At 35.3% G+C, this 16,476-nt stretch overlaps 1 protein-coding gene across 4 annotated transcripts in view; it reads right to left on the bottom strand.

The window, feature by feature from the left end:
• Nucleotides 1-672: 672 nt before the first annotated feature.
• Nucleotides 673-16,476, bottom strand: part of ZNF148 (zinc finger protein 148) — a 41,276-nt gene continuing 25,472 nt past the window's right edge. For 3 of the 4 annotated variants that reach the window (XM_069780916.1, XM_069780914.1, XM_069780918.1), the window contains 4 exons: nucleotides 15,291-15,414; nucleotides 14,545-14,628; nucleotides 8,477-8,595; nucleotides 673-8,145 (listed from right to left, as the gene is read on the bottom strand). In XM_069780916.1, the coding sequence (XP_069637017.1) occupies nucleotides 6,553-8,145; nucleotides 8,477-8,595; nucleotides 14,545-14,628; nucleotides 15,291-15,414 (1,920 nt within the window). In that variant the 3' untranslated portion in view covers nucleotides 673-6,552. The remainder of the gene's footprint in view (nucleotides 8,146-8,476; nucleotides 8,596-14,544; nucleotides 14,629-15,290; nucleotides 15,415-16,476) is intronic. The other variant, XM_069780917.1, reaches the window with a different exon arrangement.

The following is a 16,476-nucleotide window of genomic DNA, read 5'->3' as shown; positions in this document are numbered from 1 at the left end:
TATATCGGAAATGCACTGTAACAGTGTTCCACTATATATATCATCAGGTTTTTCATAACACAATTTCTTCTGTACACTAGATTTTGTACTAATTTCTCTGTCCTCAAATTCATCGTATTTCCAGATCCAATTCAGCACTACATAGTATGCCTTCAAAATAAAAGGAGGTCACTTGCTTTATTGAATACCAAGCTCCCTTCCAGACAGCATTAAAAGAAAGACAAGACTACACAGACAAAGTCCAGTATAATTCATTTCTGACAATGAAAATTTCAACCCCTCATACTGTTGCAAAATTCTTCCTACTGAAATGCTTTACTACAATAATAATAATAATAATAATAATAATAAAAAGCATACATTACATATAAAAGATACCAGTGTACTAAAAGTGACAGAAGTGGACTAGCAAATCCTTCAAAGCACATATTATATAAATGACTAGCATTTAAAAACATTTTTTTTTTTCTATAAAATGTAGGTCATATACATTTATAAATTGGGGGGGGTTCTAAAGCAGTGATGACTGTTCAAATAGTTATGCTGCTCTGTACAGTCTAATACCTATTCAATTCAAACTATAAGTTTGACATTAAGTTTATTTATCGGAATAAACCCATTTCATCATCTCATAGCTCATAATTTGAAAAATACGCAACTCAAATGAAGAGGTGACGTGTAAGTTCACTGTTTATCTGCATATGAAGTAAGAGAACTACTCCTTTCTACTGGAGGCCCAAGTCTCATCAGTTCAATATCAGGACTTAAAGACTCCAAATTTAAGTAGAGGAATTGTCAGGAATCAGCACAGAAGCAGAATAGTATCTCTCATCCTTTAGAGACACAGCTATTCAACTTTTGCAGTCTTCCTCATCTTGCAGAAGTGCAGCCAAGCCATTCATTTCTTACTCAAAAAGTGTACGGATGAAGCCATAGATCTAAAGACTGTCCCCTCTGTGACTGAAATTGTGCTGTGTAAACAATGTTATACACTCCAGCAGGAGGACATTTGAATTTATTTCTAAAAAAATGATGTAAGAATATTCATTAACTCAAACAAGGCTATTAACTCCCAAAGGTATTTTTGGAACTTATCCTTATGCTACTTGTAAAGTTAGCACTGTCGTGTATTATTGCTTACAAACAGTACATCATCATATGCCTTCGAACAGAGCGGTACTGTGATCAGTTCGTTATGTATTTACAGGCTTTTTTGTTTGTTTTTTAAACAAGCTATAAAAACATTACGTACTTTACAGACAATACAAATACTCAAGTCAAAACAAATGGAATGCATAACAATAAGAAACGTCATAAAGGAAGACTGACATAAGTCCTTGATTGTCAAGACACATTTATATTTATATATAAACTCTAGCTGTGCAGAATCAAAGATTCAATCATAGGTACATCCTTATTTGATAAATCATATTTACAGCATGATATTGCATAAAAAAATAAAATAATGTTGTTTACACAATATTACCTTTCCATCCATTGGATTAAGGAAAGCAAGAAACAACTCTTAGAAATGTTTGCTTGCCTCAGTTTGTGTTTCCTACCAAAAGATGTAATTTTAAAAAGGAAACATAAGGTTTTATATGCCAAGTAGAGCAAAAGCGACTATAAATTTATTTCCCTGACACAAAGCAATTTAAAACTGAAAAAAAAGTTTAAATTTTAACTTAGACATTTCTTTTCATTGGCAGTAATACTTTCTTAGAACTTGTCCTTTGCAAAGTGAGTTTTAGCTAAATGCATTACATGCCTAACATAAACATGCATTACCGTAAGCTGAATGAACTTTCAAAGTTACAAGGCTTCATTTTAGTAAAACATTTAACACTAGGAAACTGTAATGTTATTCATTTGCTTCAGTACCAACCATGTAATTTGAAAGTTCACATGTGTACTGGTACCAACTCCATAAGCATATTTCTGCCTGTTAAAATTTTCAAACAGATTCCCAGGAGTATTAGGATTTTCCCTGTGATTTATAATGTATTAAAACAAGCAGACAAAGAAGAATAAAAATCAAAGCTCTCAAAACCAAGAAAATTTAGTTAGCAAATATACATACATAAAGTAATTCAATGCTGCAAAATTCAGAGTGGATTCATCCAAATATTCTGGTTCATTTCAAACAGTTACTACATATGATACAAATACTATAAAAATATTCTGAACAAGCACGGAATATAATGTATCTGTCCAAGTGGAAAGTTTTCATAGGAGAACATGAATACTTTAGAATAAACTCCAAAAGTTACAGTAGAACCCCAATAATTCGCAGCAATGCCTTAGAAACCCTTTACAAATGACAATTTTGAAAATAGTGAAGAAGCAGGCAATAAAAGCAAGGATGTCACATCACAAAATGTACTTTGTTCATTTATTTTGACAACTGTAATTTAGTTTTCAATACTTCTTGTACCTCCCAGTATACTCCTATAGATTCTGTAGTATACTTGGGTGAAGTAGTACACTATTACCAATATGAGACCTCGCTACAGTACTTTTTAGACCATTGCAGAGAGGTGGGGAAGAGACCATCAGGGATGTATAAACCTATGAGATGCTCTGATTAGCGGTCAGCGAATTAGCAAGATTTTACTGTACTTCTCAATTAACAATGAAAAGCTCCTGTCATCCAAAAAATTGACAAGTACAATATAAAAATAATACAAGTGTTATTCCACATGAACACTTTCTTGTCCTATTTTCTTCTTGAAACACAATTTTCCTAAAGACAACACTAGGAGACACAAGATCATAAACATAGTTCTTTTATCATCCAATTTAAATTGTTTATGTTGTTATTCGTAAACCAACATACAGTAATACACATGGTTAATCCTTCTCCCCAAACCTTGTAATTTATGAGTAATTCATTCTCAAATCAAATGAAGAAAATGTAAATGCCTATTAGTATACCATTACAAGCTGATTCCTTCATTGTCTGTTATATTAATGGTAAAACATATCAAAGGATTCATGCTAAAAGGGACACTGTCAAGTAATTTAGGACCAACATATGGCCTATTAATACATGCGCATATATATATACACACACACACACATCTATTGTGTGTATACATATATCGTTTGGTAATAAATGTCATCAACTTTCTTTTTTTAAAAATCACCATTGCTCTATCACTAGGAGATATCCCCAAAAAATTCCACCCTACACACACACACACATTCAGTGCTTGCATGACTTTTAAGTAAGAACGTCTGTTGTTAGCTCTGTGGAATATAAATGCTCACCCCAGCCTTATGCTGACAGACTGAACAATATCAGTACAAGAATAGAACAGAAAACCAAAGTCGCTTTTTTCCAGACATACACGGAAAACTAACAAAAATGAACACTGACCAGATCAAAATGAAGAGTGTGCATCTGTAGCAGATTAAAAGCAGCAAAACACAAGCAGTGGAAAATGTTATTAAATAATGTAATTATTAAACAGGCAAGTGCTTTTTACATAGTTGAACCTCCCGGAACTACATACACACTTATTCCAGAATAAAAGGGCATGTAGTCAGGAAATCATAGCAGTATATTTGGTTAACTCCTCCAGTACAGAAAGCTTCAAGCATCAGCAGATAAACTACTCACACCACTGCCTTAATTGTACACATGGAAGAACCCTGCGAGACAGTCCCTGTGGGCTAGATGGGGACTTTACAACCTGTCCTAAGGCACAGAGAATAGCTGTAATGGCTCAGCAGCAGGCTAGAGAATGAGCTGCGACATAAGGAATAACAGTTCCTCAGAGGATTCTCAACTTTGCTCCATGGAAGAGCAAGTTCCTTCACTCTGTACAATACCTTGCTCCCTCATGCACCCAAGCAGCAGTTCCTAAGTGTGAAGATGGCACGGAGCGAGAGCTATTCCATCCTACTCCTCAATCACTTTCTCACAGCAGAGTATCAATACAGTAACTTTTTAAAATAAAGCTCGGTCAATCTCCTTAGGCAGAAGGAGGCTTTATTCCTCTTACCTCCCCATGGGGCCAGAGAAGTGCAGTAATAATCTAGGGGGTTTTTTGCCTTTTTTTTTTTTTTTTTGGCTTTTGCTGCTTGTTGTATTTAACAAATAGTACTGTTAATGGCCATCTACTCGCAACAACAGGACATTAGAACAAAGCTGCCAACACAGTATTATTCACGCGGCACAAGCTAGGGTGTCATGGAAATGAAACACTGAAAACGAAACATGCGTTGCAAGAGAGGGCTTCCTGGGATACAGGGGTCATATGTATTATGTCTGTGCAACACAGAATGGAAAGTCAAAAAAAATCAAACTGAGCATAAAGGAAGAAAAACAGACACACATGAAGCAGTTTAAAAATATTCTTTCAAAGAAACTTCTTTACATGTATCATTAATAATCCATAAGGAATTTACTTTTCTCCCTTGATGCTCATTCTTCTTAACTCGGGGCCAAATATTCAGACAAAATTACTGGTAAGTCATAGCACGCTGAAACACCTTCCTATATGATACACAGGGTCAATGAATCAAAACAGAACCTGTTTTCTCATACAAAAATATTATGCAAGAGGTTTACATAAACTGTATTTCTTGTAAATATAAGAAGCAAGCTATGGGTAATAAATGCACTTTCTCCCTCAACTGTACCAAGTGAAGTTAGTGCTATAATAGTGCTACCATAAGGGAAAAGAGACAGAGTGGGATCAGTTTCCTAGTAATGAAAATTAAGAAAAATATTGCTACTGCTTTGGGAAGAAGTGGGAACTGTTGTATGTCCTGCTCAAGTCCTTTCTTAAAAGACAGGATATATTTTAGCCCCTTGAGACACAGTCTTTCCTCCTAGCTGATGGCTTCATCTGAGAGATACCAGCTAGGAATAGTGCTGTAAAAGGATGTATGCAATCCTATTTAAAAACAAAACAAAACAAAACTACACCATATACATACATACCTATATATATACGTGTGTGTGTGCGTTTTTCCCTGGTTAACCAGCCTACATTAGGCTTAAACTGCCTTAAACTACCAGACAGTGTCCCTTTAGGGAAGGTGCAATAGAATGAACATACAGTTCAAAAATCTGTAACTTGTTAACTTAAACTACACAATAGTTATGCTACTCAAATCTTACCACCTTAAAAATGCACACAGAACTACTTATCGTACCATACTGTATACTTCAAGACAAAGTACTATTCAAAAAAACATATTCATGGTACAGGGATAAACTTTGTGGTTTATTTATACTGTGAAATGCAACGAAAACTTCTGATCACTCGCCAACGCTGGAAAAAGAAATCCTGTTCACTAGCATTATTCAGCAGTTTTGGTTGGTAAAATTATAATGACTTTTACTAAGCAAACACTAAAAAGATAGGGAATTTGAATGCCCACTTCTTCAGCTTTCAGGGATACTTCAATAAATTTAATGATCTGAATTGTCAAAATTCTAGACAGAGAATTAAAACAGTTTTTACAGAAGCTAAGAATACCCAATCTCAAGTATATTGAAAAGAATTATTGGAGCTGTATGAGATGAAAATGATGCAACCGTATCAAACCTAAAAATCTAAAAATGGTTTTATTTTTTGAGAAATCAAAAACTATCAAGTTGACTAAGTGCTCTATGTTAATCATTATGAATACGTAGGGTAAGGTACAATTAAGCTTTTAAATCTTGGAATACACAGTTTGTGTAAGCATTATGCAATTGGGAATGTCATCTACACAGTATTTTAACTAAAACTTCAAAATCTTGATATCTGCGTATGAAAAAGTCATTAAAAAGTTACATCTAGATTCAGCTGTACAAAGAAATACACATTACTTCAGGAATGAAGTAAAGGCTTTAGCAGTTAGGCATTTTGCTTTAAAAAGTGTCTAAAGTATTTTAAATTAATTAGATTTTTAAATAGTAGAGTTAGTCTATCAGAATTCATTTTTTCCTCCAAACACAACTCAAGGTAATGCAAAGCAGAAATAAAGGGCACATGGTCTAAAGTTATTTTTGAGAGAGATGGAAGAAAGATTATTTTTCTAGAAAATGCCATCTTTTAAAGCCATATTTGCTTGACTTTGAAACTTACTATTCATTCTGTGTGTTTAGTACATGTTGACTCCCTGCTGAAGAGCAATGACTATAGTGACAAGCTTAGAAATGACAATATGAATAGCATCAGACAATAAACTGTCCTCCGAAAGCATACAAGGAAACCAGTAAGGAAACAATCATGGGGGAAAGTCTTACCTGGGGATTTTGTTTATTTTAAATTTCATAGAAGGTAAAATATTTTCTGGATTCAAACAAATGAATAATAAACTGCCTTTGATAGGGGCACCAACATCAGGCAGTTCAATGACTGGTGACTAACCAAAAAAAAAAAAAAAGAAAAAAAAGAAAGAAAAAAAGAAGCAGTTATTGGTCTTGCTAATATCAGCTTACTTTTGTTTTAACATAGCGCTCTTAAAAGCTGTACAGAACTCCATCTTATACAGAGCAACCCCCTTTTGACAAATGTGTTCTAAAGTGCCAGTATTATTTACAAAGATTTCTTAGCCAAAAGTCTGGCCCGTTGTGGCATCAGGTGAAGAAGTCATCCCAGCTCTGCTATCATTTACATTCACCAAGGGAAATTCTGGGAAATCAGCACTTGTCCCTGGTCCCCGAAGGTTCACCTGTCCATTGGCAGTGCTAAACTGAGATGATATTCCAGCTCTTGCCCCATGGTACTGAGCTCTAAAGGGCTGCTCAAAGGAGCTAATTTGATATGCTTGGTGAACAGGCTGTGCCTCTGCTTTCTTCTGAGAAGTTACTTGATCCAAGAAGTCCTGTGTAGAGGAGGAAGAAGAATGATTTGCCTCATCACCTGAAAAGGGAAAAGGGTGCTGCGAATCACCAACCATTAGTCCAAAATGAGACTTGTCTGGAGTCGTTCTTAATGGAGAGTTCATTCCCGATCGAAAGCTATTGACGGGTATAGACGTGTAGACCTTCTCCATGGAAGGAAATGCTGGCTGGGTTGTAAGAGTCTGGTTATCAGTCACAAAATTAAGGCTCGGGTTGTTCAAATAGGCATCATTTTGGCTAGTTCTGTCCAAAGCTTGTTGTAAAAACTTTGAATATTCTTGTAGCATACTAGCTTTATCTGATGAGGAAGCTTGAGAGCTTGTTCCAACTGTCTCAGATTGGGTGACCTCAGATACTTCAGAAGAATTGATTGATATACTGGAGGTCACCTCAGTGTCAGCCACACTGAAAGATATCTCATGTTGTCCATTAGCCTTGTGTGAATAATGATCTAACAGAGTTTGCAGTACCTCATCTGGAATGACATTTTTGTCATGGCTACCTTTAATTTCAACATTCAGTGCCTGTGTGTCTAATATTGAAGCTGTAGCAGTTTCATCAATGACGCTGGCCACAGCTGCCTGTGTTACCGAAGGTTGAGATGCTATGGTACTTACATTCAAGGCATATTCTCTACTGTTATTACTAGCTGCTTGTAGATACCTCTTTTTCTTTAAAAACTGCATTGCATCATCATAATTAGTGCTGCTGTGTACAGGTTTACTGGGCCCTTCCTGTAATGTGTCAACTTGATCAATGTCAGCATTACCTTCAGAGTCCAGTAAACTTTGTTTATCCACAAGGTCAAAGGCATACTTTGAAACCTTGTTGTCTTCATATGTAGATAAAGGTGAAATGGTTTGACTTTGCTCAAGTGGCTGTTTCAGACTCCTCTTGCTGTTAACTTTTTTGAGAACGAGCTTAGGTGGGTGTATTTCTCCAGAATTTGCTTCTTCTAAATGCGTTCCGCTGACTGAAGAATGTGGCATCTCAACAGCATATTCCGCTACCATATATTCATCTTTTACTTTAGTACTAGAAGAGTACAAAGGCAAATAGTCATTTTTGTCCTTCTTCTGTTCTGATTTATCTGTACCTTCCTTATCCCCAGATTTCATTTTCTCCGTTTTCTGCCTTTTCTTCTTTGGCAAGGAGCTGTCTTTCATAGGCGTAGAGAAACCAGAATCTTCCTCCGATGGCAAAAAGCCAACTTTGGTGGCACTTCTGTTCGGTTTCTTGTCACGGTTCTCATGGCACATACGTTTATGTTTCAGCACACGATCAGTCCTGGAGAAATACTGCAAAAGATTTTTATTATTACTATAGAAAAATAAATATATTAGCAGAAAGAAAAGAAACCTTTCATTCTAACAAATTTACTTGACAACTCATCCATTTTACTGATTTCTAATGAAGTGTCAAACAACAGTATAAAACCAAGCACAGACAGTTGTGACTCTGCTCCACCTGTGCACCAAGACCACCCACCTTAATAGAAAAAAACCATTCATTATACGTTTATTTGTATGCACATGACTACAACACCTGGAGAAAGTCCTATCTGCACTTCTTGGGAATTGACTGGTGTTTTGTTTTTCAATTGCGAAAGATTTCACTAAGTCATCTTACCTGCAAACAATATTCACACTGGTAAGGCTTCTCTCCGCTGTGAGTTCTTTTGTGCCTTTCCATGTGATACTTCTGAATAAACCTCATACCACATTCATCACAACGAAATGGCTTTTCACCTGATAAAAAACACGTAGCAATGTTAATCTAAAAAAATAAATCAATGTTCCTCCATACAATCACCAGGTCAAATACTACACTCTCTATTAGAAGTAATAAAGAAGAGAATTTACTCTGTTGATATTGAAAAATAACATAGGGCTTGCTCACATCACTATTTTCCCAGTACTCAGTAGCTGATGACTCAAAATGATTTTAAGCTTTTACACTAAAAAAAAACAAAAAACCAAACCCACCTTTAAAACCAAATTCTTACCCCCTCTTTCTAGTATAGGTGCAGATATGTCTCTTAAACCTAATAAATGAAGAACTGCAAAGATAGCCTTCCTGAATTGCTGCTACATAGTATTTTTTTTAGGGCAGACGATTGTATAACAATAACTCAATTCTCTCACCAACTCATTAACTCAAGCCCACCCTTTCTAGAAGAGAATTATGCATTTCCAAGCTTTTAATTGAACATTTTTGTAGGGTGCTCTGTATTTTCCATATTTTCTTCCCTTACCTGTATGTAGAATTGAAATAACTGCTCTGAAAAAAATCCTAGTATTTTGGTTGGAATCCAAATTTATTTATTTTTTTAAAGTAATTAATTAATTAAAAAATATTTTATTTTAAAAATTAAGCTGGAAACAAGAAAACTCTGTAGCTGAACTGGTGTTTGCATACTTAGGGGTTTTTCTGTTTGGTTGGTTTGTTTGGTTGGTTTGGTTTTGGTTTGGTTTTTACTTTCATGAAATTATTTGTTCAGACAATATTCATTGCCCTGAATTCATCTGCAGTTCTCCCCTTATTTTTCCTCACAAAGAAGCCCTGCAATGATCCTTTCAGAACATGGAGTAACTCTATTTCTATTTCTTTTAACTTTTGCTTTACATCTTCCCTTTGATATTGTTTTTTATCTAGGTTTCTCTGACAAAACCTAAAAATTCCAAGCACACTGGAAATTTAGTTTTGCTCTTACAAAAGTTCACTATTATTTAATAGAACTCACCCTGAACAACAGTAATCTTTCCTCTGAATATTTACTAAGAAATCTTTCCAACTGACATAGAGAGCAGGGATTGTCTTGGCAGCCTCTGTCAACATCCTCTTTGTTCTGGATACTGTACTGCACTGCTTTTGGGGATATAAACCATTTATCTTTTGTTTCCAGAAATATGCAGACTATTTCTATTTTTCTGAGGTAGTTTTATTCTTTAAAATTATGTTATGAACTAATTTTATTAAATTATTACTAATAATTAATTATTTAAATGTTAATAAATGTTATTTTAAATGTTGTTAGAGTGTATATTTTCCATTTAGAATAGAGGTATTTAGCCACGTCCTTCTACAAATGGAAATACGGTACCTTAAAATAAGATGCCAGTATTTATAGAAACTAGAATGGAAAATATCTATATCACCCACACATTTGCTTCTAGTCAGATCATTAATGCCCAGAGTTTCAACCTTCTTAATTCCAAGCAATTTCTAAATCTCTACCTTTGTCAGCCTATGCCCTACTTCCAATTATTAATTCTTACCTCTCCATGTGGCTTGTTGGCCAATCCCTTTCTTGGATTAAATTATTCCAATTTATTCTCTCCTAAATCAAATTATCTCCTCTCCTAAGATCTCTCAGCTTCCATCAGTTCTTTTTCTACAGGCTCACAACCTCAGCATCCTAACTCTTCTTTCACATTTAGTCAGAGACTAACTTTTACCATTTCTTATTAATAATCACCATAATATTTAGCTTTTTTCAGCACCCTTTACAAATTATAACACCTATCATATAATCCTCTCTTGTAATGCCTATAAGCAAATCCTCCTCTCTGGCCTACTTCTTAACTTCCAAACTCCAGTTTCATTCTTCACGTTTTCTTTATTCATTAGGCACCCTTACTGCTACAGTGTTTTACTTGCACCAAGCCTGTTGAGACTTTCTGAATCAAATTCCAGTCCTTGTCTTCACTTTTAAAGAAGATAAGGCAAAACGTTTAGGTCTCATTGCTCTTGTTTAATACACGGGAGCTCTTCCATTCCCAAGGACAGCTACTTAATCCTTGTTACTTACTGTTTTCTTTCCCTTTGCTCCACTATTCCACTTTGTGTTTCTTTTAAATCGCCCCTTCAGACGACTCTCCTTACATGGTCTGGAAGTTTGCTTTCACACTTAAGAATTTTTTTAGAGAAAGGAGCAGCTGTTTGGGATGAAAACTATCCTGAGCCTTACAGAAGCCAAACCAAGTCAGAGAAGCTAGACAGCTCAGTCTAGCTTTGAACAGCCCTTTAAGGAGCTATCCTGCTATCCCAGGAAATGCAGAACAGTTCATTAATACACTTACCTTCAGCCTTATACCCATTTCTGTAAATGAATGGTCACAGAGTTCCTTAACATTTGCCTACTCAAGCTGGCTATTTGTTGGCAGAAGACTCTCCCAGCTACCTATTCCCATTTCAAGGCTTAATTAGGGCAAAACAGGGGTTTTGAGGTTTTTCAGTGTAGAGTATTACCACCACCAGCTACTCTGGAGACTTTGAGAGTACATACGAAGGCACTGCTGGCCATGCCTCAACAGGAAGAAATGTTTGGGGACGCTGCCCTTGAATTAATTACTCAGCACAACACAGAAAGTAGTATTTTTCAGTTGAATTCCAGAACACTCTGGAAGTAAGGTTAAGAAACACTTTGTGAAACTGATACCATACATAATTTTTGCTGTAATCTTCGTAAGGAAGATAATGTTAGAAAAAGATTAAAAATTAATATGAAGGTATGTTTCCTATAATAATTTTTTCCTAGCAGAAGCCTGAAACTTCAGATGCCTTCTGCATTTCGTTGTACTTTTGAAACAGGACCTATCGCAAATGGAGGAGATCATTACTAACAACCTTTTGCTAATGTAAGGAGAAACCAGGACATATTTTTCTGAAACACTTTGGTGAGTGGGAAAGAATCAGATGTAGGGAAAAAAAGAGTAAAAATTTTAAAATACAGTACAATAATTATATGCATTATTTACGAAAACAGCCTATGTTTTGTGTCTACGTTGGAAATCTATTAAAACTGAGCAACAGAACTCCTTATAAAGTGTAGTACAAATACTATGTGTATGAAGGCTGTAACAATTACAAACCCCCAGGCATTTTAAAATCTAAACAGACAAAATACAAATTATAAAATGCCAAAGAAGGCAATAAAAAAGCAGCATGACTGAAGAAGGCGCTTGAATTGTTAGCCCCAATGTTGCTTTATTTTTTTAAAAATGTAATCTCATTTTTTGTGTTTAAAATGGAAAGTAGGGTGGGTTACAGAATTAGGACACATGAATACATGAGTGGGTAAGGTGTATAGAAACAACTCTGAGCAAAAAGAAAGCAGACATACATCTTCATGAGCCTAGTAAACTAAAATATGAAAATATTTGTGTACCAATGACTCTTCCCTCTCTTACAACTGAAATTGTGATTTTCTGTATCATCAGTGACAAGTTTAGCAGCAGGGTTCTAGCACTTCTGCCCTGCTCTACATACAAAATTCACTTACTAGAAATAATTGTATTAATGCAATGTCTGCTTTTAGATGCAACTGTTTAATTATTTACACAGAATAAGGCTGTTCATTGATTGCTTCCTAACTCCCTCATAACATTTCATTTGAAGGAGTGGTTCAGAGTACCGAATTCAAATCACACTGGAACTAGCTGAAGCACCTGTAAACTCAGGGCTTGTAACAGGCATAAAATGGGGCTTCTAAGTGTTACCACTATCTTTGATTGGCTTAAAATAAACTTGAAAATTTGATAAACTTCTTTAAAAGAGTAAGAAACATCTTGTTGTTCACCAGTGTTTTGAACACTGTACAAAAGCTGGTGCTAAAAGCAGTCATTCAGACAGATAAAAATGCAAAATAAGAAGAAAAAAATACAGTATTGAATTTATAAGGAATATTTCTTAAAAGAGTATGAATAATACAACGAGAGCTTTCCTTTACTTCCATCAAAGTGAAACACAGACCCACTGCTCACCTTCTGGTGAGAGAAGCAAGCTGAAAATTCAGCTTTTCTGGATGGGTTCAATTATGCAGTCCTGAACAACAGAGTAACGCTACACAAACAGCTAAGGCCCAGTACTGAATATTGTCATACAGAAGTGAAAGCACAGACAGGTATGTAGAATGCCAATTAGCTACACTATAACTGGGCCAAGCCAAAAATTAAGCACTAGTCAAATACTTGCTAACTGAACGGCCTTCAAAAAAGCTTTTTCCACTCCTGGAAGCTGGGTCTTACATGTGTTCTCCTAACCAGCTACTAGTTGTCACCTAGGAAAACACCTATAATTCAACAATTTAAACACAAGCACCATCTTCAATTTTCTTAGAAACAACCAAACTATACCTCAGGATGCTGAGGAAAGGATGAAAACATAGTTATCTAAAAAAGCCCGATAACAATATGGTTAATTAGTTAAATGGCACCTTTTTCTCTGCTAAACAAAGACTAGTATATGTAAGAGCTGCAAAAAGGCAGGCAAAAAACCTGCAACCCCACCACAACAACCCCCTCCCTCCAAAGCTTACAATCAACACACAACTCTCATTAGAGCTAGAAGCTGAATTTTAAAAAATAATTAAGCATTTGTAAAATATTTGCAGTCAAGTGTTAATTAACTATATTGCACAGACTCTCATTTTCAAAGCCACATACAGGGAATAATCCTCATTTAAAAAAAACAAAAACAAAACCACCAAAAAACTTCTGAAAAATGTAAAGACTGCACTTAAATTTTTGCCTTGGGGGGTGGGGGGGCATGGGCAGATAGATGGAAGAGAGTGAATGAGCATTCTTTTCAAGAATAGTATCTACACAAAGTGGAGGCAGCATGGTTCACCAATTCAGAGCCAGAGGAAAGACTAGGAGCAGAACAAAGACACTGGACAGAAGAATGGAGGACTCTTCTGTGGCTGACTGGCTGAAGGAAACCTACTTAGTCTGGATTCATGGCAACCTAGGATACAAAAATCCCGTAAACAACAGGGCATTTGTGCATGTAACTCCCTGTACACTGCTCTGAAAATTCATTTTGCAGAGTTTTTTCTCCCTCTCAACTCTTACACATGCACACACTGCACTGCGTGTTAGTAGCTTTCATATCCATTTAAATGCTACGGCCAAGAAACACTGTGCACATTCACCAGCTCTGCTTTTCTGAAAAAGAGGCTGAGAAATTGGCATCTAGTCCAAAGGGACCATATTACAAAATATTTAAAGAGGGATTGAAAGGCCATGCACCAAAATGCCAAAAACCCAATGAAGCCAAACCTGTTAAAGAATGTGGTTTTGTGCAGTGCAAGAAGATAAAAAAATAAACATGTATAAACTTTAATGCTCTTTGGCTTAAAACTTCGGGCCTTATTTGACGTATATTGCATATTTTTAAACTAAGGCTCTTATTTTTAGAACAGTTCTGAATTAAACCTTTAAAAAAAAGAAGTGAAAAGTAAAGCTGATACTAATACCTTTGGGGTTAGGCATTTTGGCCATTTTAGTCCTGGCACTTTTCCATCAAATTCCAAAATAAATAAATACATAAATCTACCAAAATGTAATTTGGAAGTCCCCATTGTCTGAATTAACTTGATATAACAAAAGATAGAACTTCTTAACAAACCTTGACTTTTATGAATGCACAAACTTCAGGATTTGCTACTCTGGGGTTATTTACAGAATACTACTTTCAGATTTGCTTACTAGAGTTTATACTCACTTTACAGCCAAAGAAAAGTGGAGCAAGTTGAAAGCACAAAACGAATTTATTTTTAAAAGTTTTATAACATCTGTTAAGTTAAAACAAACTACAACAGAATTTTAGGCTGCATACGTATTACCAGAAACCTTGCCTGAGTGGGGAAACAGTTTTTAAGCACGCCAGAAAGATACTCAAGGCACTATACTCACCAGTATGAATCTTCTCATGCCTCTGTAGCAGGTACTTCTGTATGAAACGCATGTCGCACTGACTGCACTGAAATGGTTTTTCACCTTGAACAATATAATTCCACATCCATAAGTTAATAACTACACACTGTTGTTTCTGATAACTATTTTTGAGGAATATTAAAATGTCTATAAAAAAACCAGCATCTGAGCGAATTCCAAAAATACTCTAATACCAAAAAACATTAGCCTTACTAAGTATATGAACTGCAGAATTCTTTCCATGATCCTAAGAGTCACATTAAGACTAGCACGGAAGAGTGATCTGAAATGGCTGTAATTTCCTCATGAACAAGATCAATCACGATGCTGGCATAAGACTGCATTCAGGATACTGGCAAGCTATTATAATGGTAAGTACCTTTTTCACTTCTCCGAACCAGAGAGATACCTCATCAGGCAAATAAGCAGCCGGAGCACATTTTACAAAGGGGTCAATTTTGGCACTTAGGCTACAAGTCAACCCATTACTTTCTGATAAAGAAAGAAAAGAAACCTTGTAAACAGTTAGGTCTTCAGTTTATTAAACATATGTTGATTTTTTTTTCTGGTATTCTTTTGACACTTTGGTGCATGGAATCTCTAAGCTTAGATGCCAAGTTAGCTACACTCTTAAAACTGAAATTCGCATAGAGCTGAAAACATTTTTAACATAAGTAAACAACTCTTTATATAGTAGAAAAGATAAATTTGAAGTCAAGCAGTACCTGTATGAATGAAGACATGTCTCTGTAAATGGTAGTTGGTTCTAAAGGCAGCATTGCAATGCTCACAAACATGAGATTTGTGGGTTTTCAGACCAAGTGATCCATCCTCATTTATTGTAAGGATCTATTTTAAAAAGAGTAAAATTTGTTCTCACACTACCCTCTAAAGATGTCTTATTAACTACAAAAAAAAAAAACATTAATTTTTTCGATGCAGAAAACTTAAATATTTCAGGTATAACAATGCTAATTTCTACAAAGCTGTGTGTTAGGCTTTTAGTACACATTTCCAATTGCAGTCCAATCCAACTTGTGTCTTGCTGTGTATTAAGAGATATTTCAACAGGACGGAGACAAAAGCAGCTCATGGAAAATCAGCTTAGCGCTCCCCTATTTACTGAGTCACTTTATATGCTACCATTTACTTTGTCCGTCTGTTGGAAAGGATGCAAAGTAACCAAACCACCTCTGGGCACTGAACCATGGATAATCGTATTTTAAAGCAAAAGTGAAAAGTTATATTCTTTTTTCAAATCACAGATGTAAATGTTTGCTAAAAGGCATTAAAACTTATCCAGGATAGTCATACAAATTATCTATATCTACATAATACCAATAGTCTCAGAGGCAAAATTATATTTTAAAAACCAAAACCCCAAAGCCAAACAACCAAGAAAATAGTATTATTCTTCTCCCCTTTCAGGTTTTTCACTCAATAAAGTATTGCTCACTCAATATACATATTAGAGCATCTCCTTGATGAATTCAACTTGCCACACTCAATTGCTTTGCTGTCAAACAAAGCCGCTATTTTACAAAAAGTTGAAAAAACTTAAATGAAAAAAATTGCACCATATCTAGCTTATTTAATAAAGCTTATCACAGGTTTTCTCTAATCTGTCAAAAAGAGAAAAAAAAAACAAATCCCAAACTCTCTACTATCTCTGGCAAGAGAATAAGAAAACCAGTAAACAAATTACATTTCCAAAAGTCTTACTTAACTGGAAACAGAACTATAAAGAAGAGCTTAAGTAACCTTAAATAAAACAGTTTAGTCCCTTGTTATTAACCAAAAATAAAAGTCTGCTGGGGAAACACATCTGCAATTTGATTAGCTACGATGTTTTAGGTTTTATGATAATGACAGTGATGAGAAAGAGAAAGTCAATAACTGACATAGTATCTC

This window comes from Haliaeetus albicilla, chromosome 4, assembly GCF_947461875.1.
Source record: "Haliaeetus albicilla chromosome 4, bHalAlb1.1, whole genome shotgun sequence".
Taxonomy (NCBI): domain Eukaryota; kingdom Metazoa; phylum Chordata; class Aves; order Accipitriformes; family Accipitridae; genus Haliaeetus; species Haliaeetus albicilla.
This window is presented reverse-complemented; position numbering and strand designations above follow the sequence as displayed.